A 22,116-nucleotide genomic window follows, 5' to 3' on the forward strand; every position below is an offset into this window, starting at 1 on the left:
CAAATTAAGTGGTCTTCTATGTTACCTTTCCCACTGAGGCTCATTTGATTCCACCACTGTGCTGGAGAAAAGAGCAGAGGGATTGTTGTATTCCTGAAGGATGAGGATACTTATGAATATAGTGTAGGAAGGTGCTTGCAAGATAAAAGATGCACGCCATACATAGATCCCTAAGCATTCTGGTATTTTTACAGTATCTCTATATCTCCCTGTACTATAGAGCTTGCAGTTTATGCATGGGAAGCGATACAGAAAAGCAAATCTATGGATTATAGAAGAGTCCAATGTCACTTACTCCCAGATGGGATAGTGAAGTGTATATCTGCCTATTTATTATTAATTATTCAGCACTGTTTGTTTAAGTGGTGCTTTACAGTTCCATAAGTCAAAAGAGGGGCTGGCAAGCTCCATCAGGTGCTTCATTCTAAGAAGCTATTGTTTAAAACTGGCTGCATAGAAAGCAATAGTATAAGAGTAAAAAATTGTAGCTATTTGTTTTTCACAAAAAAAAAAATGAGCATTGTCAAACACAGTGCTCTTTGCAGATATATTGAAACACACCATTCTCAATCCTTCTTTTTTCTCTTTCCTTTTAAGAGGACAGTCCTCTTTTTAAGAGGACACAGTGTTGACACATGTCAGCTTTCTGCCCTAAACCAAATTTCAGCTTAATTTTAGGCGAAGTAGAACTGTATACTTAAAAAGTTGTCAAATGTAAATGGGTCACTGTTTTCATATCTTAAACATCTGTTGTTTATACCCAAGAAAGCACACTGGGGGCAAGGAAATTAATTCCCCAATTGCTGTCAACTGAGTTAGGAAACAGCAATAAACAGCTTACTGTAAAGCCGCTAGCTACAATAAAACTGCTGTCAATAAAGTGTGGCTGATATGGTTTTGCTGTGCCAGAAAAATACATCCTTTGAAAATGAAAATCTGAAATAGTAACTAGACGATCCTTCCTTGTCCCTATACACAAAGGAACTATATCACACAAAATTCTGATAGCACTGAATTCTTACCATCTTTTTTTCCTCCTCCATGAGTGATAAGATTTAAGAAAGTTATACACTGCACATCCATGGGAAAACAAATCCTAATGATTCAGACAGACATAAAAACATCACACACATCAAAAAAGAAAAGGAAAACACACACACAAACCAAACCCACGGCATTAAAGAAAAGGGAAGTCAGAAGCTTCTTGGGGCTTAAACCGAATTTTATGTTGTTGTTGTTTTTAAATGCCTTTTTCTAGTTTAGCATTTCCACTGCTGCTATTCAAAACAGTATTATCGCTTAAGGTTATTTTCGAATTTTCATTACAACCTCATGTTTTCACATGCTTTTTTGCTTTCCATCCCACCAAAAAACAAAAACAAAATCTTCTTTTCAACTGAAGTTTTCCATGCTTGTTCTCAGCTCAAAGATGAATTTCTTTAGACAGTTGAAGAAAACCTGCTAACATTTTTTTTAAACAAAAAGTTATATAAGAATGGGGCAATGCACTGCACTGCATTTTTCAGCCTTTCCTACTTCTTAAAGCTTTTACTGTATGCTAGTTTTGTGTGTCCTTGAGTAAGTGCATGGGTAAATAAAGCCAGACACATCTTATAAGTCCTTCATTAAGCATGTATTTTCTGAGTACTGATTTTCACGGATAGGCAAAACCCTAATACAACCATGGCATTTAAATGGACAGAATGTAGATATCTCCCACAAGTGTTGTTTCTGCCTACAAATCTACTTTTAGGAGAATATTTAGTAGAGAATTTGGTGACGATGTTTTCATCAGTGCTTATAAAAAACATAAGGGAGTAAATCATTGTATAGCAATCCATCTGGGATAGGATTGTGCAGATGAGTTCTTCATTTGTTTTACAGTGAGCCATTGGTATCCACTGGGGTTTGGTCCAAGGGCCACAACCACTGTGTGGGCACACATAGGGATATTTTTTAAAGCCATGGATGGTTGAATCTATGGATGCAGAATCCATGGATACAGAAGGCTGGTTGTATTTAATTCTTTAGAATTTGCTTATTCATTTTAGTTATCTATGCCATAGTTTAGTTATCTACACAATTATTTAAAGATGACATTTCCACCTCATTCTGCCAGTGAACAAGGCTGTGACATAGAAGTGCTACAAGGGTCCTGCTTTTGAATGTCACAGCCTTGCTTACTAGCAGGAAGGTGTTGGGGACATCATCCACCCATGTCCCAATTGCCAGAAGAATGGATCTCCTTCCTCTGAGTGGCCAACATCTGGTAAAGTAGCCTGAGGGAGCCAGTTAAAATTGTAGTAATAGTGCCACTATCATGACTACATAGGAGTTGTGAATATAGATAAATTTTACAGGTATGTAACTCCAGATTACACATCTATTAAGTGTGATATGGATTTCCAGCCACAATTCCTAGTAATGTGGGAGCATACAAATTAAAATCTAGAGGGCATTCAATGTTACCACCTAAACCTTTGGACAATGGATCTTTGGTAGCAAGCTTCACTTTCTTCTCTTCAAACTATCTCCCTCAGCTCTGGAACATACTGTGTGACATGTTTGGCATACAGAAATGGCTTAACCCTCCATCATACTCAATAGATACCTCTTTTGGCACCAATCATTATCCAGTGATTGCGAAAGCACCATGTATCACTCAATGGCCACTTTTAGATGTAACACAAAACTGTCACATGCCTCATGAAAGAGTTTCACATTTGGACCACCACACAGACACACACACCATTCTTCTGGTGCAGATTCAACTGAAAGCAGTTTGTTGTTCTGTCCAAACCAGGGCAATCTATTTGTAACTATAATTTGTTCACACAAATCAGCTTCCAATTGGGATTCATGATACCAACTTTTCCAAAAAAAAGTAAAAAAATACTTTAAATTAATCTCAAGCCTGTTCAGATGTAACAGCAACTTACACACTATTCGAAAAGGAAGCAAATGTTTTTGATGTCCTTGTGGCTGAGCTGGAGAAGAAAGTGGAGATTAGCCCTAATTTATGGTTTAGCATTTTTCCAACCCAGGACATGAACTTTGAGTGCAGTATGTTTAATGGCACAACTACATCTTAGGAAATTACATCTACCCTTCAGTACCTATTCTACATCGATCTTCTCATTTTTGACAACAAAATTGTTGCAATTTCCCTACAGATCTGTTTGATGGAATGCTGCTATCTCGCAAGCAACATATACAAATATTTTCAGCATTGGTATCTAAATTACCTTGTATCTTAGTCAACAAGATCACAACTCATAACGCCTTTAAGCATAAATACTGGCATATAACTATGACAACATAGTTTGCCTACAGATCTGCTATAGAAGTTAGGACAATATTCTGGTAAGAATGACCCAACATCATTGGGCTAAAGCAAATAGGCAGCTTGGACTAGCCCCTGGCCACTCCAAATGCGATAGGCCAGGGGAACCGCAGCAACTGCACAGCCTGCTCTGAAACCAAGCCGCTGGCATGGTCCCAAACAGGCCACCAGCAAGGAGCAGATGTTTTCCACTCCTTTTGCCAGCAGCCTTGGGCCTTAGGTGGCTCAGAGTGGTTTCTGTCTGCATCGGGGATGTGCATAATCTGCAGGCCATACCCTGAAGCAGCCAGAAACCGTACCTTTAGCTTGTCTGTTTCAAGCTGTTGTTTGAGAAGCTGCATTGGTGTGTGGTTCAATATTCCTTATTCTAAGCAGTTGTTTGCTGCCCTAATGAATATTAGAAGGCAATATACAACCCATGTACCTAGGATTCTCACTCTGAGTGCATAAATAAATGAGTTGTTGTTTTTAATGACAAAAATCCAGTGGATCAACAAAGCCAGGTAGAAGCCCAAACAAACTGAACATAAAGTGATATACGTTTTGCTGAAAGGAATGTGGGACATTAAATTTAAAACTCAATGCATTCAAGAACAATGAAATCTTAAGTCTTAACAGTGCAAATTACTTCAAAATGTTGGGGCATTTAGAGAGCAACCAAATTGCATTGTTTCCTAATTTTGTGCTATACACAGGCTGAATATTTCATAAAAGTCTGTTTTATTTTAATGAAGGGTTTGTTGATTTTTGCACTTTCCTAAGAGGCCATTCTTCCACACCTCCACAACCAGCTGATTTATAACAGAACTAGTGTATTATTATCTTGTAGGGAAGTTCCATAAGGGGACAAAGACAGAGTCATATGTAGTAGTAAAATTTTCCTGAACAATTCTAAATGAAATAAATGAAAGTCACATAAGAGTTACCTAGCTCATATTCTATCCATTTTAACAAGAATCGCTCAGAGGAACTTTCCACGGGTCTATGCCACATATTTGGCCAGACAATGACCAAAACACCAACCATCCAGGTCAACCTTCCTCAGCCTGATACTCTATAGCTATGTTATACTGCAGATCATATCATCCCCAGCCAATACACACTTTAGATGGTGATTATGGCAGTTGTATTTCCACACATCTGGCAGGTACAAGATTGGTGAACACTTTTAGTTAATAAACAGCAAGATAAAATCCCTCCTCCGAACCATCTTTTTCTACTAAAAAAAATTGGTACAGTTCACTGGAAATTCTGCTGCAGAAGCCCAACTGTCTGGTTTTAAGTAAATGTCCAGTAAATTCTTCTTCTCAGTATGACTCTATAGTAACAAAAAGCACACACTCAGAGGTACCACCCAAAACCATTTTAAAAAAATCACAAAACTATTTTACTCCTTTCTGTGCCAAAACACATTTCCACGCAAGTGAATCCCACTGTCATACATAGAATATATTTCAAAGTGTCATGTGTTCAACTGTTGTGCCTTAACAGTGAAAGAAAATCATAATGACAATGTACTAGTTTCTCCACACATCTTGCCACCAATGGCTATAATGTGGTGTCAGGCAGTGACATAATCTTTACAAAACAGAGGACCAAGACATCTGTTTTTTGTTTTGTTTATTTTTTAAATATCAAGCCATATCATGTCAACCAAATGCCATTTAATTAACTGTTGGTAGCTGGTGAGTAACTGAAAATAGTTGTCTCAGTGAGCCTCTCAAAAGTCGGTCCTAACCAAACTCTTTCCCTTGGTTACAAAGACAGCTGTCTTGTTGCTATTGAAGAAAAACATGCAGGATCTGGATGATTCTGATTAAACTTTTGTTTGGACGGGGAATGGGGATTGCATGGTTATTCAAATGTTGCTGGGACTCAACTCCCATTATATACCATCACTTGCTGTGGGGGATAGGGCCGGTTAGAGTGGAACTGAAGCCACACTGGGAGAGCCACATATTCCCTGCTTCTGATTTGGGCTATAAGGGATTTATGCCATCAACAACAGGATCTGAATCATTTTGGATCTCATCCATTCTTCTGTAGTTCCAACCCAGTCAGAATATGCTTCTTTGAAAACCAGATATCCACATTTACATTTCCAAAGTGCTTTAAACTTTAAAGAAAAAGGAGTAATAAAGATGATACAAAGGCCAATATGACTTTTAAAAAAAATGTTTCCCCACCCTGAACTGTCAAGTCTCTTGAGTGGTGCTTACATGCTCTGCCAGGTAAACCATTCTGTATTTGTGATTCTAATCCCCATTTGACTCCTCAAAGAAGTTAAGACCCATTCTTGTAACAGAGCCCAGGAAATGAGAACTAAAGTGGAACAGATTCATTTAATATCAAAACAACGTCACATATCTCTGTAACAAATACAGAAGGGGTAGGATGAATCTCAGTTTCTGATGGTTACACAGAGGCTTAATGCTTGGGAGTATTATTGTTTTCTTTTCAAGTCGTCTGGACAGAAATGGACAAATGACGAAAAACATCATTTGGAGAGCACAGTAACTTCAAAATACTTCTGAAGGAGAGCTCTGTGTGAAAAGGTTTTCCTCAAATATATTTTTAACAAATTTATTCCACATATGTTTTTTAAATGCAATGTCTTGTTAACAGAGATATGTCGAAAAGTCAAGATGCCATTTTGAGAAACATAACATAAAGCTTGGGAAATGACTCAAGCTAGAGAATGCAGACTATTCATCTCTAGTGGCATAACCCTATGAGTTTTTGCTCTGTTTTCTGACTGTGGACGTTGTGATCGACCCCAAAAAATCCACCATAACTCTGGAGAATATAATGCCAACAACAATATGTGTGCTTGATATAGCTAGAGCCTTAGGCAATTGGTGCAATGAAAATTAAGTGCTACCAAGCTACAACAAAACATGCTAGCTTAACTACTGGTCGCTTCATTGCGACTGTCATTAAATAAAAGGTTTCTTTGGCTTTAGTACCAGTTTGAACTATCCCTCCCCCCATTTCTTATCTACTGCAGGATTGGCATCCAGCCAGCCTAAGCCACATAGTACCTTAGTGCCATCTACAGGCTTATTCTGACATTCTAATTTAGTGGCAAAAGACAAGCACCAGTGAAATGAATTAGACAGCACCACATTTAAATCTTTATTAGCAAAGAATTATTTGACCTTAAAAAAACAAACAAACAAAAAAACCCCAATACGCCCAAATCCCTAGTGCCATTATTGGGATGAAATATGAGATCTCCCAACCTCCTACATCTTCTTTGTATGGCATATTTCACAGCTTTAAAATGAGTTATGATAGATCACTTATACTGTACACTCACTAAATATGAAAACATATTTACAGTGGGGTGGCATTTTTCTGCATAATTTGTTTTATTATTCATGGTAAATGCATTCTATTTTAAAGTGTACTTTGGCCATTTTTGTAAAAACACACACACAGAAAGCAGGAAAAAAAAACAACCCTTTTCTCTAATAGACACACAACTTTACAACGGAATCTTTGTAAGTCAAAACAGAGGAAGACTTTCTGATAGCTTTGTTATATCCTGCCCAACAAGCACAGTGCCACACAATCTTGGACCGTTTATGAGGACAAAAAAAAATTAACCCTCTGAACAACAGTAACTGAACAAATGTTCCAGATCAGTTTGAAACAAAATGGGGAGAGAAAAAAACAAAGCATGCTTAAGTCAGCCTCATGTGAACCTTCCACTCTTCTTAAGTTAACACATTTAATCCTTAAACAGTCAGTTTCTTTCCCCTTTGACATGAATTTGGCAGACAGTTATTGTTTCTTCTTCTTCTTTACTTAAACCTCTAAACTGGTATGCTTTGACTGATTTTGCACAAGTACGTGTAGGTGTGTGTATGTGTGTGAGTGTGTGTGAGAGAGAAAGAGTAAATGTATCTGTGCATGAGTGTGTGCATGTAGCTCTTTCTAAAATAATAAAAAAAATAAAGTTGGTGACTTGCAACTTTGGACCACCATCTTCATTCTATAAATGCATAGTCTTGCCCCAGATATAGTAAAGGGGCAGGTTCCCTCCCCCCTCAGAGCACCCCACCTTTATCTATTCGTAGTATAACTAAGCTAAAATTACAGTGAAAGAAAAGACATCCTGGCACTTTAATACTGGTTGAGTGGGCACTTGTATGCAGTACTTATAGACCAGTAAAAGTGCTCGTTTACCTGTCTGGTGTGCAAGGGGCCCTTTGTCTTGAAGCCTCCTTGGGAACTGCACTCTGAGGCACTGAAGTGATCTGAACTAGTGGAAGAGCGTTTGGAAAGGGTATCACAACCCCCAACAAAGGTGTTGTCCAGGGGGAGTTCCTGAATAACGTGATGCTTTTTCACCGAGACAGGAGTGTCAGGCTTAAGATGGAAAGCAGACTGTGGAGAGGCAGATTTATAATGCTTAGCAAGATCAGGGCTGTTAGGCTTAAAGGTGGTGGGTGGTGCACTGCCCCAGTCAAATCTTCCTATACTTTGCTCCTCCAGCTCAGCTGGAAGGCTAATGGTCCCGTTGATAGGTTCGTGAACTGCATCCTCGGGTTTGGATTCCTCAATGGTAACAAAATTCAACAGGGAACTCTTGGGAGACTTCCTTTTCTTCCGCTTCTTCTTCTTGTTCTGTTTGTTCTCCTGATTGGGAGACATCCACTCAGCCCCTTGCTTGCTCCTCTGAGCTGCTTTGAACCTGGAGGCGTGGCGGCAGCGGACCAGAACAGTGACAAATATTACCACAATGACAACCATGGCACCTGCCACAATCGCTATCATGATAGTAAGGTAGTCCTCATTTTGATAGGGCTGGCTGCTGTCCCCAATGTTCCTGTCCAAGGGTGTTTCCATAGTCCTGCGGATCAGGTCATAAATGTAAGAGGCATTTCCAGCTGTATCATTGACATACAAGAAGACAAGGACAAGGGTGTGTAGGGATTTAGGATAACCCAGGTCACTAATATTGACCACTAATCGATGCAGCCCCACATCAGTAGGAGAAGGCTTTTCTTCCAGGGTAATGTTACCCGTCACTGGATCAATACGGAACAAACCTTTGTTGTTTCCACTCACTATTGTATATTTAAGCTCAGCGTTCATTCCTGTGTCAATGTCAACAGCAAACACTTCAGCCACTACAGAGCCAGGGATAGCAGAGAGAGGTACCAGCTTAAAAGAAGTATTAGAAGGTGGGTAGATGACCACAGGACTGTTGTCATTAACATCCATAACATTTATGGTGACTTTGGCGGTAGACGAACGGGGTGGCTGTCCCCCATCAACAGCCTTGACATCAAAGGTGTAGGAACTCTGTTGCTCACGATCAAAAGAAACATTGGACTTTATAACTCCAGAGTAAGGATCAAGAACGAAGTTGTCATTATCATTCAGGATGGAAAGAGTCACAGCTTTATTCTCTCCTGCATCAGCATCAGTCACCGTGATCACACCTACAGTGCTATACTTTGGTAGGTTCTCTGACACAAAAAACTGAAAGTGGTTATGAGTGAATTTGGGGCTGTTATCATTCTCATCCAGTACCGTAACTATCACAGCAGCTTGACTCTGCAGGGGAGGGGTGCCATTGTCTCGGGCTGTAACAGTAAAAATGAACCGCTCCTGTTCTTCGCGGTCAAAGACCCGAGAGGCTGTCAAAACCCCAGTCTTTCGATCCAAATCAAAAAAGGAGGCATTGGGGCCAAGCTGATAAACAATGTCTGCATTTTTCCCACTGTCCTCATCAGTGGCGCTAATAGTGGTTAAGTACAGACCACGACGGTTGTTTTCGGAAACTGACAGCTCAATTACAGGCTGGCTGAAAATTGGAGGGTTGTCATTCTCATCCTCCAGCTTAACCCTTACCAGGGCAGTCTGGTTCAAACTGGGCTTGCCAGAATCGGAGGCCACTATTTTAAAGCTGAATTCTTTGGTGCCCTCATAATCCAACAAGGAAGAGGTCTCTAACAAGTACTGGTTGTCATATACTGCCTTCAAGTGAAATGGCACCTCTCTCTCAATGAAACAGATCACTTTGCCATTTACATCAGTGTCCTTATCTGAGACTGTAATAAGAGCAATCTTGGTATTGACAGGGTCTTTCTCAGATAGATACACTGTGCCATTGATGGGACTTATTATGTACCTGAGGTCTATATTAGGGGGGTTATCATTCACATCAGTCACATTGATAGTAACAGTTGCCCGGGCAGGTGTAGAACTGCCATCACTGGCCAGCACCGTCACCTTGTGGATAGCAGTCTCTTCTCGGTCTAAGGCCCTCTGAACTGTTATCAGCCCAGTGGTGTTATTTAAAGCAAAGAATCTTTTTGTTCCAGGAGCAACTTGGGCACCAAAAATATATCTGATTTCTGCATTGCTCCCTATATCTGCATCTGTGGCATGAAGCTGAATGACAGAGGTACCTATAGGTGCATTCTCTGGTATGTGAACCTCCACTTGATTCTCTTTAAAAACGGGTCTGTTGTCATTGACATCACTTACTGTGACCTGGAGAATGGCTGTACTGGATTTCTGTGGAGTACCTCCATCTTCAACTTTGATTTTCATGACATAGGTATCTTTCTGCTCCCGGTCCAGGTTCTGCTGCACGATCAGTTGCGGCCACTTCTCACCTTCGGGTGTTTCCACAATATCCAGTCCAAAAACACTCTGCCCATTCAGAAGTTCGTAGTGCTGAACCCCATTGAAGCCAGTGTCAGGATCCGTTGCCGACGGGATGGGAAAGCGGCTATTGATCAGAGTGTTTTCGGGGATGGAAATGTTGATGACAGGAGATGGAAACATTGGGGCATTGTCATTGGTATCCTTCACAATTATTTTGATCTTGATCAGCCGGAAAAAGTCATTGGGAAGAATCACTACCTCCAGCTCAAAGAAGCACTCGTTTTCTTCAGCGTAAGCAGCTCCTGCACAGAGTCTCTCTCGGTCAATTCTGTTGGAGGTGGTGAAGATCTCCCCTGTGGTGCTGGAGACTTTCACCAAAGGGGCATCCCCTGCTTTGGAGACCAGTCTGTAGACAAGGCTAGCACTGGTTCCTGTGGCAGCATTGATGTGAGAAATGTTCAGATCCTTTGGTATGTTCCCAATGGGGACATTTTCCGGCAGCTCCTCTCGGATGGTGTAGATAAGTTCTTGAGCTACAGCTGAATCCAGCCTCAAGCAGGCGATCAGAGCAGCCAACAGGTAAAAATCCCTCAGGTCCATGATAATGTGTTTATAGCTCCGTCTCAGGGTTGCAAGGGTTCCACAACGGATTGCTGCCTCCTCAGCAAGAAGACGACTGCAGGAGGCATCACATCACAGCTTGTACTTCCCGACAGTCCCTGTCAACACAATCACAACAAGAACAACAAAACAAGTGTTATTGTCTCCTTTTAACCGAGGATGCCAGATGTGATGGCCAAGTCTTGGGCCACGTTCCTGCGACAGCACGCACGCACAAACACACTCATACATGAGAAATGCTCACCACCTGCTTCCTTCTCTCTCTTTTCCCCTTTCTTTCTTTCTTTCTTTCTTTCTTTTCCCATTCCCCCTTTCTTCCCCTCCTCTCTCTCTCACTGTGGATGTGGGTGAGCAATTTCTCTCCATGAATGCACCAAGCAGACCGCCACTAGCCTTTGCACACTGAGAGCAAAATTAACTAGTTGCAAGATTGAAGGGAGAGAGATGCAAGTTCACACACAGAAGGAGGCACACGCTGTTCCCAAAGCAGTCTGGCAAGGCTGCTCATAAAACCCGTCCTCCTTCCACCCATCCATTTCACACTAAGTTTATTTTATTATTTTTATTATGTTTAAATAATATGCATCCCCACCTTCCCCTTCTTCCCCTTACCTAGCTAGATTTGGTCCCTCTGGCTTGTCGGTTTTCTCTTCTGCTAGGGCCATGCCAGGAATGATCTGAACCCTTCTGCAGCAGCTCTCTGCCCACTTCCCACCCTTCCTTCTCCAGGAAGGAAGAAATAAAAAGGCAACGACAAGGAACTCTAGTTTCTTTCCCCAGAGCCAGCCAAAATGTCACCTTCTCCAGATGTTGACAGACAGAAAAAACGAGAGAGTGAGGGAGGGAGGGAGGGAGGGAGAGTAGCTATGCCTCTCAGCTTGAAGGTGCCCAACTTCAAAATAAATAAAGAGGGAGAGAAAAGAGGGAGAGATTGATTTAGGGAGGAGGAAGCAGCAGCAGTAGCGTCTGGAAGCAACTCCAAAGCGGTGAGCCAGATGTTTACCAAGAGAAGGCAGAAGGATGCTCCGAGGGGAGGGGAGGTGGCTGTTTGTCTGGATGCTTCTGGAGGGGAGTTTGGAGGGCGAGGGTGGGCTGCTCGGTCTCCTCTGCCACGGCGACACTGGCAGGCAGCTGCCCCCCATCCATCCTGGCTGGGAAGGAGGAGGAGGAGGAGAGAGAAGGAGGCAGAAGAAGGCGCCTTCTGCTCAGATGGGAGCCAAGGAAGGAGGTGGGGGGGGGGGGGGGTCAGGAGACTTGATCTTCCCTCTGCATCCAAAGCCAGGCGGGGAGGTCCGTGATCCTTTCCCACGCAGGGATAGTGGCCATGCCAAGGAGGCAGGAGGCACAACCTTCAAGGCAGGGCAGAGAACCTCCCTCCCACAACATTGCCATATTGACAGCCCTCTCCCCAGACACACACACACACACACACACAGATACGACTTGACTTGGCTCTGGGGAAGAAACTGAGTGCGATTGCCCCGTGTGTGTGTGTGTGTGTGTGTGTGTGTGTGTGTGTGTGTGTATATATATATATATATATATATATATCTGTAAGTCTGTGTGGGTACGTGTGTATTTATATGTGTGTGTGTGTATGAAAGCCCCCCCAATCCTGTGTAACTGGATTTGGATCTGGGGAAGCCACTGAGTGCGACTTGCCCCATATATATGTGTGTGTGTGTGTGTGTGTGTTTATGTATAAAAGTCCCCCATCCTATATAACTGGCCCCGGCCCTGGGGAAGAAACTGAGTGTGCTTGGCGCATATATATGTAAGTCTCTCTGTGTGTGTGTACGTGTGTGTATTAAAAAGCCCCATCCTGCACAACAAGACCTGGCTCTGGAGAAGCAACTGAGGGCGATTGCACCATGGATCTGTGTGTCTATGATGTGTGTCTGTCTGTGTCCATCCCTGGCAGCGTGGCTAACTTTGCCCTGCCCTCCCCGCGGTACCTGGCGACGCCGGACGAGCTGCAGCAGGAGGCGGCGGAGGAGGCTGCCTTCTCCTTCTCCTCCTTCTCCCTCTCCTTCTTCCGAGAAGACCCCGGTCCAGCCCCATCGGATCACCAGTGACTGCGGAAGGAGAGGGGGAGGGGTGGGTTTGGGGGGATCCGTGGGGAGGAGGAGGAGGAGGAGGAGGAGGGGGAGAGGAAGGCTAGTGGCCAGGGAGTCAGCAAGCCCTCGGAGAGGAAGAGGCGGCGGCGGCGGCGGCGGCAGGGTCTCCTTCTTTTCCTCCTCCTCCTCCTCCTCCTCTTCCTCCTCCCTCCTCTTCCTGGCCGGGGCTCCTCATCCTCCCGGGGGTGGCTCAGCTCGGGATCCGAGGGAGGCGAGCAATCCAGATCAGATCCAGGGCTTTGGATGGATGGGAAGCCCCTGCATCCTCAACTTCTGGGCTCTAAGAGGAGGCAGCAGCAGCAGCACCACGGAGAGCGAAGCTGGGGTCTCCTTCCTTCCTTCCTTCCTTCCTTCCTTCCTTCCTTCCGGGGCGATGCTTTCCTCTCTGCAAAGGCGCCTCAAGGAAAGCGGATCGGGAAGCGCCTGGGTCGCGCGCTCCCCGGCTCGCTCTCTCTCTCGCTCGCTCTCTCTCCTTCTCTCCCCGAACTGGGTTTCTTGATATAACTCTCTGCAAGCCCAGCGCTGGGGGCGGGAGCAGAGCAGAGTCGGCCGGCCTCCCATTGGCTCCCCAGGCCCAGGGGGGCGGAGGAAGAGCGGGGATTGGGTGCCTCAGATGTCAGACAAGGCCAGGGGCGGGGACAAGAGGAGGAGGAGGAGGAGGAGGAGGAGGGTCTACCTGCAGAAGGACTGAGGAGGAGGATGCTTGGAAAGAGCACAACTCCCGGCTATAAGGCTCTCTCTCTCTCGCTCTCGCTCTCTCTCTCTCTTCCCTCCTTTGGGGAAAGGCGGGCTATAAATAAATTATCATCATTATTATTATTCTACCTGTTGGAAAGGAGAGCACTGCTCCTCTGGGCATGTGCAGAGTATCTGCAGCTCACTGACATTTACAACAGAAGGAGACGGAGCCTCACTGCTGCGCTTTCCTTTCTTTCTTTCTTTCTTTCTTCTTCGAGGACTCTCTTCTGGCCACTTTTGCTTCATGCCTTCAAGTCGTCCCAGACTCATTTCGATCCTGCTGTCGTCCCTATTGCTTGGGGGTTTCCTCGGTACAGTTTCTTTAGGGGGGGGGATTCGCCGTGAGGCTGAGAGAGTGTGACTCGCCCAAGGCCACCTAGTGGGTTTTTTGTTTGTTTTGTTTTGTGTTTCCCATGGGGTGACCCTTGGGCCTCAGGGCCAGGTGCCCTCTCGGTCTGCCAGGTCTCCTTCCCTCTTGCTCCTCCGCTTCCTCCTCCCTTGACACCCTTCTGTCCCGCGCTTCAGAGCAGGGCTTGCCTTAGCCATCCTCTGAGGCTGAGAGAGTGTGACTTGCTCAAGGTCACCCAGTGGGTTTTCATGCTTTGGTCTCCAGAGTCACAGTCCAATGCTCAAACTACAACACCATGCAGATTACTGCGCTACATTCTTAATAGCGTTGCTATTCCACTTTAACTCCTCTGGCTTATGAATTATTGCAGAACTTCCATGGGGACATCTGAGGCCTTTTCACGCTGCGCATGTTAATGCTGGTTCCATCTTACAGAATCCTGGGGTTTGTAGTTTGGGGGAGGCTATTGAGAGCCCTCAACTAGAGTCCTCCTTTGGAGCATCACTAAACTGCAAAGCTCAGGATTCCATGCGATGCATCTGTGGCATTTCAACTCAAATCATAGCAATGCAACTGCCTAGTGTGAAAGGGCCGCTGCATAAACAAACCTCACACTTGCTCCTCTGCTGCTCCAGCACTAGAAGGCTTCAGGGACCAATTGCCATCTTGTGGACTCTTGCACTCTCTTGGGGCACTTTGGTGGTTTGGTTCATCTTTCCCAAATGTCTTCCATCTTGATCTTTTTCCTTGTATTTCCTTGATTTCTCCTCCTTCCCCAGTGTAAATTCTTCAACCAAGTCTAGGCATGCTCCAGGGACGAGGATCCAAAGCAATGGATGCAAAGTCCAGGAAAAAAGATTTCACCTGAACGTTAGGAAGAATTTCCTGACAGTAAGAGCTGTTCAATAGTGGAACACACTCCCTCGGAGTGTGTTGGAGTCTCCTTTGGACGTCTTTAAACAGAGGCTGGATGGTCATCTATCAGGGATGCTTTGATTCTGTGTTTCTGCATGGCAGGGGGTTGGACTGGATGGCCCTTGAGGTCTCTTCCAACTCTAGGATTCTATGATTTCTCTCCTTCCCTATCTCTGATGGTTTCCTTGAAACAATAAAAGAGGTGGTTTTTCCTCCCTATTTCTGCCGAACTGTGAACATGCAGCATAATCACATCTCTTTTACAACCAGAATCTCACAGCACTAACCCACTGTAGTCTACTAGCATAAATATTTAGTATCTTTACACCACCAACCTTAGGCAATATGAGCAAATACATTGTTGAGGAGCAGGCAGGTGTCAGCCTTATGGGGAAGTTTGTCATGCACACCTTGCCACTAGCTATCTTCTGTGGCTTTCCGAGCCCTTGACAACCATCCTGTTTCTCTGGCCTAAGTCTCACGTTCTGTTCCATTTGCCCAGACTGACTCTCTTGTTCTGCTCAGGGCAGGTCAAGATAACGCTATTTATAGGGCCTACGGGTTGATAGAAATGCAAAACAAGTGAGCTTTCGGGCTTTGACAGCAATACCCCTGAACATGACATTCCCATACGTCTCCTGGAGAAATGCAGGTTAAAAGGTGCCGGAATAGATTAGGTGTACAAATGGCTGAAAAGGAGCACTCAAGGAGTTACTGTTAATGGATTGCTCTCTGGGTTGGGAAAGATAAGGAGAGCAATTCCATGGAGGCTTGTCAAGAGTCCAGTAGTGTTCCGTTCTTAATGGGGTGAAACGGTGGAGAGTGTGCACATTGACACAGGACTGACACAAAACTGATTTCAAAACACAACAGAATTGTAAAAAGGAATGAGGGAGCAAGCAATCGGCATTAAATGATCTAGTACATGGATGATGACAGCTACATCCCATTCAAACAGGGACATTCTGATAGCAGTCAATTTATTTACTGAATAATATCTGGTCTTTCCTCCAATGGCTCCTCTCCTTTCCATTTTGTTTCACAACAGCCCTGTAAAGCATGTCAGGCAAAGAGATTGACTGAGCAAAGGTCACCCAGTGTGTTTTATAGGGACTAGAAACTAAAGTTCTCATTACTCTGATCACTATGCCAACCAATCCTGTTCTTATACAAAAAAATCACACGCAGTGGTTTCTCCATTTAACAACCTCCGAAGGTATTTTTCATTGCCCAATTTTATATATATATTCATTTTCAACAGCTTGCTTTGAAAGAACTGCTTTTTCAAAGGGTTAAAGTTGCAGTGGAAAATTGCCCTGCAATGCATCAACAGCCATTTAGAGAATTTCACAAGTTGTAGGGTGTGAAATATTAATAAATTATGTTACAGGATGCCACAGTGTTGGTGCATATTGAATTTACACAAAATGCTGCCCTCACTGTCAGAGATTTCAAACGACAGAGGCTGAGAGCTCCATCTAACAACAGTTGTACCACCACCACTGCCTCAAAAAGAGGACCTTCTCACATTCTTTTCCATAGTTACTTTCTCATTCTTTCAGCGCATGTTTCATGTTTTTCCAGTTTTGATGGAAACTAGGAAGACTGTAAAACTATAGTTTAAAAAAAGAACAATGACAGTAAAGCCTCGTTTAGAGATAAATAAACTAAACATCATATAACACACATAGGAAAATATGTCCTCACCATGTTGCGTAAGATATGGGGGGGGGGTATTATGATGTTTCTTCCTCACCCCCCAGACTTTGGAGATCTCTGAAGAACAGGTCTAAGAGGAGTTTCCAGGAAATATTGTGCTGTCAACATTACCCCAAAGGTATTATTATTATTATTATTATTATTATTATTATTATTATTATTATTGATATTGTCAATTTTACTGCAAGTGTTGGTGACAAGGAAACCTTCCTGGAGGATGGCAGTAAAGCTAATAGCAGTGGTATCACTAGAGGGTGCAGGGGATGCGGATCACACTGGCTGAGACCCCAGAGGGAGGGTGTCACCCAGTGGGGCAGTACACCTGGAGGGAATGGCACATCTTTCTAGGCTTACAAGAAAAGGTGCTTTGCCACTCACCCAGCAGCCACACCAGACCCTAAGCAAGCCCTGCAAAGGCTTCAGCACTCCTGCCAGTAGTAGCAGCTGATGGGGGGGGGAGTACCAGATACTGAAGGATTAAAGGGGGGTCTTCCTTCAGGGTATGGTGCAGCTGCAGCCACTCTGGACCCTGAAGTCCTTTCTGGGCAGGCTGTGATGGCCTGGGCAGGAGGAGAGAGCAAGACAGTTGCCCCCCGCCCCATGGGCCGGGTGAGACCAACCTCAGGGATGCCACTGGATAAGATTACTTTTTTGGACTAGACCTCCCAGAATCTCCTCCTGGCATGACCAATATCTCTGTAATGGTAGCAAAGAGGAGCACATGGAAAGAGGTATCGTGGGTGTGGTACACACCGCCAGTAAGCTGCATACGAGCACCGATACTAGAGTTAGGGACTGTGCGGCAACCACACGGCCGCTAACCCTAGTACGTAGTGGCAGCATTACAATGGCAGCACCCTGTGTACATGGGCACCGCCATTGTGACATAAGTGCCATACGGCATCTGCATGGCGCAGCATGTACGCCACGAGTGAGCCAATGGTATACTTGCAACGTCACTGCGGCACTGCAGAAAGAACCCGTAAATACCGGGTTCTTTTTGCTCTGCAGTGACGGCGTGCCATTTGGGAGCTGTGCTGTCCAGGTGGAGAAAAAATGGGCACTGGCAGGCTGCCATTTCTCAGCGGTCTGTCCTAGGCTTAAGTTATGTCTATCAGTGCCCCTATTGGTTTAAACCTATATATCAGCCCCTGTTTTCTCTTGCCCCAATTTTCTTGACTGCTATTTTTTTAAAAAAAAACATGACAGTTTGATCAATGTGCAGACAGCTCTTAAATGTTCATTCCATTTTGTTCATTCAGATTATTTCTCCTCTCAGGGCCAATTCTTCTGTTATTCAAAAAATGTGTGAGATGAAGCTGTGTGAGCAGGTGAACTTCCACTTAAAAAGAAGAAGAAGCATGTCAGTTTAATGAAAGTTGCATTGATAAATAAACCCTGGGAGGATATGTTGTGTTCTCCCCCCCCCCTTAGTCATTATTATTTCTTTATTAAAATATTTATCTCCCTAATTGTATCATAAGATGTATCATACATTATAAAGAGTTAAAAAGTCCTGACGATTTCTTAAATGCATGTTAGGATAGTATTTTTTCTTTCTTTCTTTTAAAATCTTTATTTAGAATATGCAATGAACAATTTCTTCACGTGTACATGAACACATCTCTGAGTTTGTTTGCTCTCTCATTAACACTTCCTCTTCAGCAGAATCAAGGCAATTTAGCAGCAATAAATTCATTCCAGTTGCCTTAAACCTGTGTAGTTCTAGTGCCACATATCATATGTCTGGTTAGGGTGGGGATTATCACATAATTAGCATATGATTTTATATATATATATATATATATATATATATATATATATATATAGTGTGTGTGTGTGTGTGTGTGATATAGTGGTTGTAGCCAAAGTATGGAATGTTCTCCCAAACAAGATTTTTGCTCATCACTGCCACACGCACACACACACACACACACATTTTTCTATTTTGTTCTGACATAAAATTAATAGTGCAACCCTATGAATCCTTTACCAAGGCCTAAATACCCTAAAAGGACCAGGTCCTGTGTGCTCTTGGGTAGTATGCAGGGACAGCCCTGGTTAGTACTTGAATGGGAGACCACCAACAAAATATTAGGTGCTATAGGCAATACCTCAAATAAATTAACTGACAAACCACTTCTGAGTATTCCTTAGGAAAATCCTATGAAATTCATGGGGTTGCCATTAGTCAACAGGTGACTGAAAGACACACATGAATGTTTACTCAGTGGGATTTACCAAGATTGTCATCTAAAGTCACCTCAGATTATTCTATAGTGAATTTCCATTCAGTAGGATCACTATTTAACCATCAAAATATTTTCCCCCATGGTAGTCTTAGCAGTGCTTATGCTGACTTTCACCACTGTAATATTCAGGTTTTTATATGGTGTGTGTCTCTGTGTGTTTAACTGTTCTAGGTTCTTCATTGTTTCTGCACTGGAAGGAGGTTGTAATGTTATTAATTTGTTATTTAAGAGTTGTTGTGCCCTTTGAGTCATTTCCAACTTATGGAGACCCTAAGATGACCCTATCATGGGGTTTTTTTGGAAAGTTTCTTCAGAGGGGTTTTGCCACTGCCATCCTCTGAGGCTGAGAATCTGTGACTTGCCTAAGGTCACCCAATGGGTTTGCATGGCTGAGCTGGGATTCAAACCCTGGTCTCTAGAGATATTGTCCAATGTTCAAACCACTACACCATGCTCTCTCTGTGTATTTAGTGGTAACTGAAATTAATACAATTAATTAATTCTGAGATTCTACTTCACTCTTGTAGGACAATGGTGAGATGCACTATCACCACTATTCTAGTTATAAGGGCGGAAGTACGGATTCATTCCATATTAATTAATGCAGAATTGGAGGGAGCAAATTAACAAAGAAAACAGAGGAAATTAATAAAATCTATCTTTTATGGCTGATAGGAGCAAAAGGTTGAGACACACATTCCATATACACTGTTGCTAATATGAAGTAAATATTGTTTGTTTTTGTTTTAACGTGATTCTAAAAAGGTTGCTCTAGGTTTGGAGTTGAATCTTTGTTTCTGCCTAGGATTGTTTGAGCCTTCAAGAACAGGTCCAAAATTGTGCAAAAGCCAAGGAAAAAGGCAAATTCCATGTGCTAGATATTCCATTCTTTGAAGAACTGCTGGCACAACTCTTCTGACTATCCTTGTATAAAATATTGTTCTTTTGCCTTCCTCAACTTCCTTTAGTGTTATATTTAATACATGCCACTTCATCCATAATTCAGATTTTTTTTTCTCACTCCAGCTACAGACTGGTCCCCATTGACTTCTATACACCTTTCTCATTTTCCTTTGTTAAGCGTCAGATGAGAATTCTGTGCAAAGGGATTTGGAGTGGTTTGTTTATCCACCTCATACACAAACACCCACAAAATATGAAACTAAATAAACAGTATTCATCTTCGTTCAATACAATCCATCTCTGTTCTTAATTCTCTAAAGGAGTCAAGTAAACTATGCATTTATGAAAACAAAACACAATCAATTATTTGCCTCGTGCAAAGATGGTGTCTGAATAAAATGCAACTTTGCTAGTCCTTAAATTGTGTCAGAAGAAAATGGTTGAAACATAGTGCTTCCTAGTGGATGAGTGATGATGGTGGAGCTGCAAGTGGCTATTGGTATTATTGTTTGTTTTGGACTGAAATCCAATGATTGGCTATTGCTTCCACATCATATTCATCTTAGTAATGCTTGGATTGCTTGAGCCTATATAGTTTCTAAAATGAAATGTGTAACTCAAGAATCCAGAAAAGCCACAGAGCCTTTTCCCTCAATCTATGCATTTTCTAAGGTACTTTTATGTTGTCATCATGTTAACTATTACTGCATTTTCTCCAATTTGTTCTGTACTTGGCTTATAGAATAATTTGGGCCAGATTTGCATGCAACTCTGGCAACTTTGTTCAACTGTAGTTGAGTGCCTGTGGGGAAATATTTTTTTGAAACATTTCTTGTATTATCGAGAAAATGCATAGATCTCAATCTAATTGCTAGCCCCAACTAGACTAGAGCCACTGAATCAATGGGATTTGCAGAAATGTTGATTTAACATTTGGCTGTTATTTTAATACGTCTAATTTCATTAGAGCTAACAATGGATTTTAGGCTTCAGACTGAAATCTTCCATGATTGGAGCTTTAACCCTTCAAATGTTTGGGCCTATAATTTTCACTATCATTGACAGAGGTTGCATCTGCACTGCCAAAATAAAGCAGCTTGACACCACTTTAATTGCCATGACTCAGTGCTAAGGAATCCCAGGATTTGTAGTTTGGTGGAGCACCACAACTCTCTGACAGAGAAGGTTAAATAGCTAAAAACAGCAACAAAACGGAACTCCATAGTATTGAGCCAGGGCAATTAAAATAGTATCAGGGGTCAAACTGTGTTATTTCTGCAGTGCAGTGGCCTCTGAGATAAGGGATACTGGGAGTTGTAATCAAAAACATTTAGAGAATCAGAATTCCCTACCCCTGCTACATAGTTTTTCTGAAGTCACTAGATCTTCTCTCTCTCTCTCTCTCTCTCTCTCTCTCTCTCTCTCTGTGTGTGTGTGTGTGTGTGTGTGTGTGTCAGAAAGGGGGGTCATCTAGTTAGCTATTATTGGATCAAGTGATGCAGGGGGTGCGACATGTATTTTAGAATGGTAGGTTTCTTTCTTGATTTCTGGTTTAGTTTTCCTTTTGTTAGTAACTTTTGAAAAGTACTGACTGGGATCTAAAGTACTATGAGTCATGTTGCATGTGTGCTTCTTGTCATTTTTTCTGGCATTTTTTTCCTGTCCTCTTCTGTATTAGCTTGTACCCATATATCCTGACATCTGGAGATCCTTTCGAGAAGCAAAGACCAATACAGAGCTCTTCTATAGGAAGAATTGGGCAACTCTTTTCTAACTCATGTAAAGGTCTCTCTTGAACTCAGCTAGTACTTTTCCATTATCACCTCACTTCAATTTTGTTTTTCCCCTGAATTTTGTAGAACTCTAAAGTTTATATATTCTCCCTTCTCCCTTTGTTTTTTGACATTTGGTTAGTCTTAATAAATATATGGTTAAATTGGGATTGTGTGAATATACATATATATTTCTTTATTGACTTTCATATTATTCTTATTGGCCTAATTCTTCTCTTGTTCACTTTTAGCTTTTCCACTTATATTTGGGAGTCTTTACATTTCCTGCATCTTTGCTAGGCATACATAGAAATTTCTTAAGTATGTGGATGGTCTTCTCTTTTTCCCTAAGTCTTTCATTCTAGTATAAGACAAACATTTATGCAACTCCTTCCAGAAACTTTGGGGCTGTACAGATGCGTGGCATGCAGCCGCCCCTTTACTGACCAGATCGGGGCCATGGCAACCTCATGCTGCTGCCCTGATCTGGCCTCTGGAGAGCTCTTTTTTGCACCCTCCAAGGTGTGCCATAACCATGGCAGCGTGGCTTTATGATATCCCTTTGTTGCTGCATCATGTTGATGCAGCACCGGAGGGGCATCATGATGGTGCATGCTGTGTAGACTGGTGTGCGCCAAAATGGTGCCCTAGGGCAGAGTTAGCACATTCAGCATGCAGACGCTGTGCCCTAACAATACCCATAGGCTGGCACAAAGTGCCTGTCTCTATAGGCCCTTTGTGTGTCAAATTAGATGCAATC

General features: G+C 42.9%; 1 protein-coding gene across 11 annotated transcripts in view; it reads right to left on the reverse strand.

Annotated features, from left to right (window-relative positions):
* PCDH9 (protocadherin 9) overlaps positions 1 to 12,696 on the reverse strand; it is a 972,095-nt gene extending 959,399 nt beyond the window's left edge. For 5 of the 11 annotated variants that reach the window (XM_089511085.1, XM_089511088.1, XM_089511092.1 and 2 more), the window contains exons 1-2: positions 11,204 to 11,434; positions 7,535 to 10,689 (exon numbers count right to left, since the gene is read on the reverse strand). In XM_089511085.1, the coding sequence (XP_089367211.1) occupies positions 7,535 to 10,570 (3,036 nt within the window). In that variant the 5' untranslated portion in view covers positions 10,571 to 10,689; positions 11,204 to 11,434. Of the gene's footprint in view, positions 1 to 7,534; positions 10,690 to 11,203; positions 11,435 to 12,546 lie in introns of those variants that run through there. The other 6 variants (XM_089511091.1, XM_089511089.1, XM_089511090.1 and 3 more) reach the window with 2 other exon arrangements.
* Between the last annotated feature and the right edge of the window lie 9,420 nt (positions 12,697 to 22,116).

Source organism: Sceloporus occidentalis, unplaced genomic scaffold (genome assembly GCF_023333645.1).
Source record: "Sceloporus occidentalis isolate IW3139 unplaced genomic scaffold, rSceOcc1.0.p SCAF_2, whole genome shotgun sequence".
Classification (NCBI taxonomy): domain Eukaryota; kingdom Metazoa; phylum Chordata; class Lepidosauria; order Squamata; family Phrynosomatidae; genus Sceloporus; species Sceloporus occidentalis.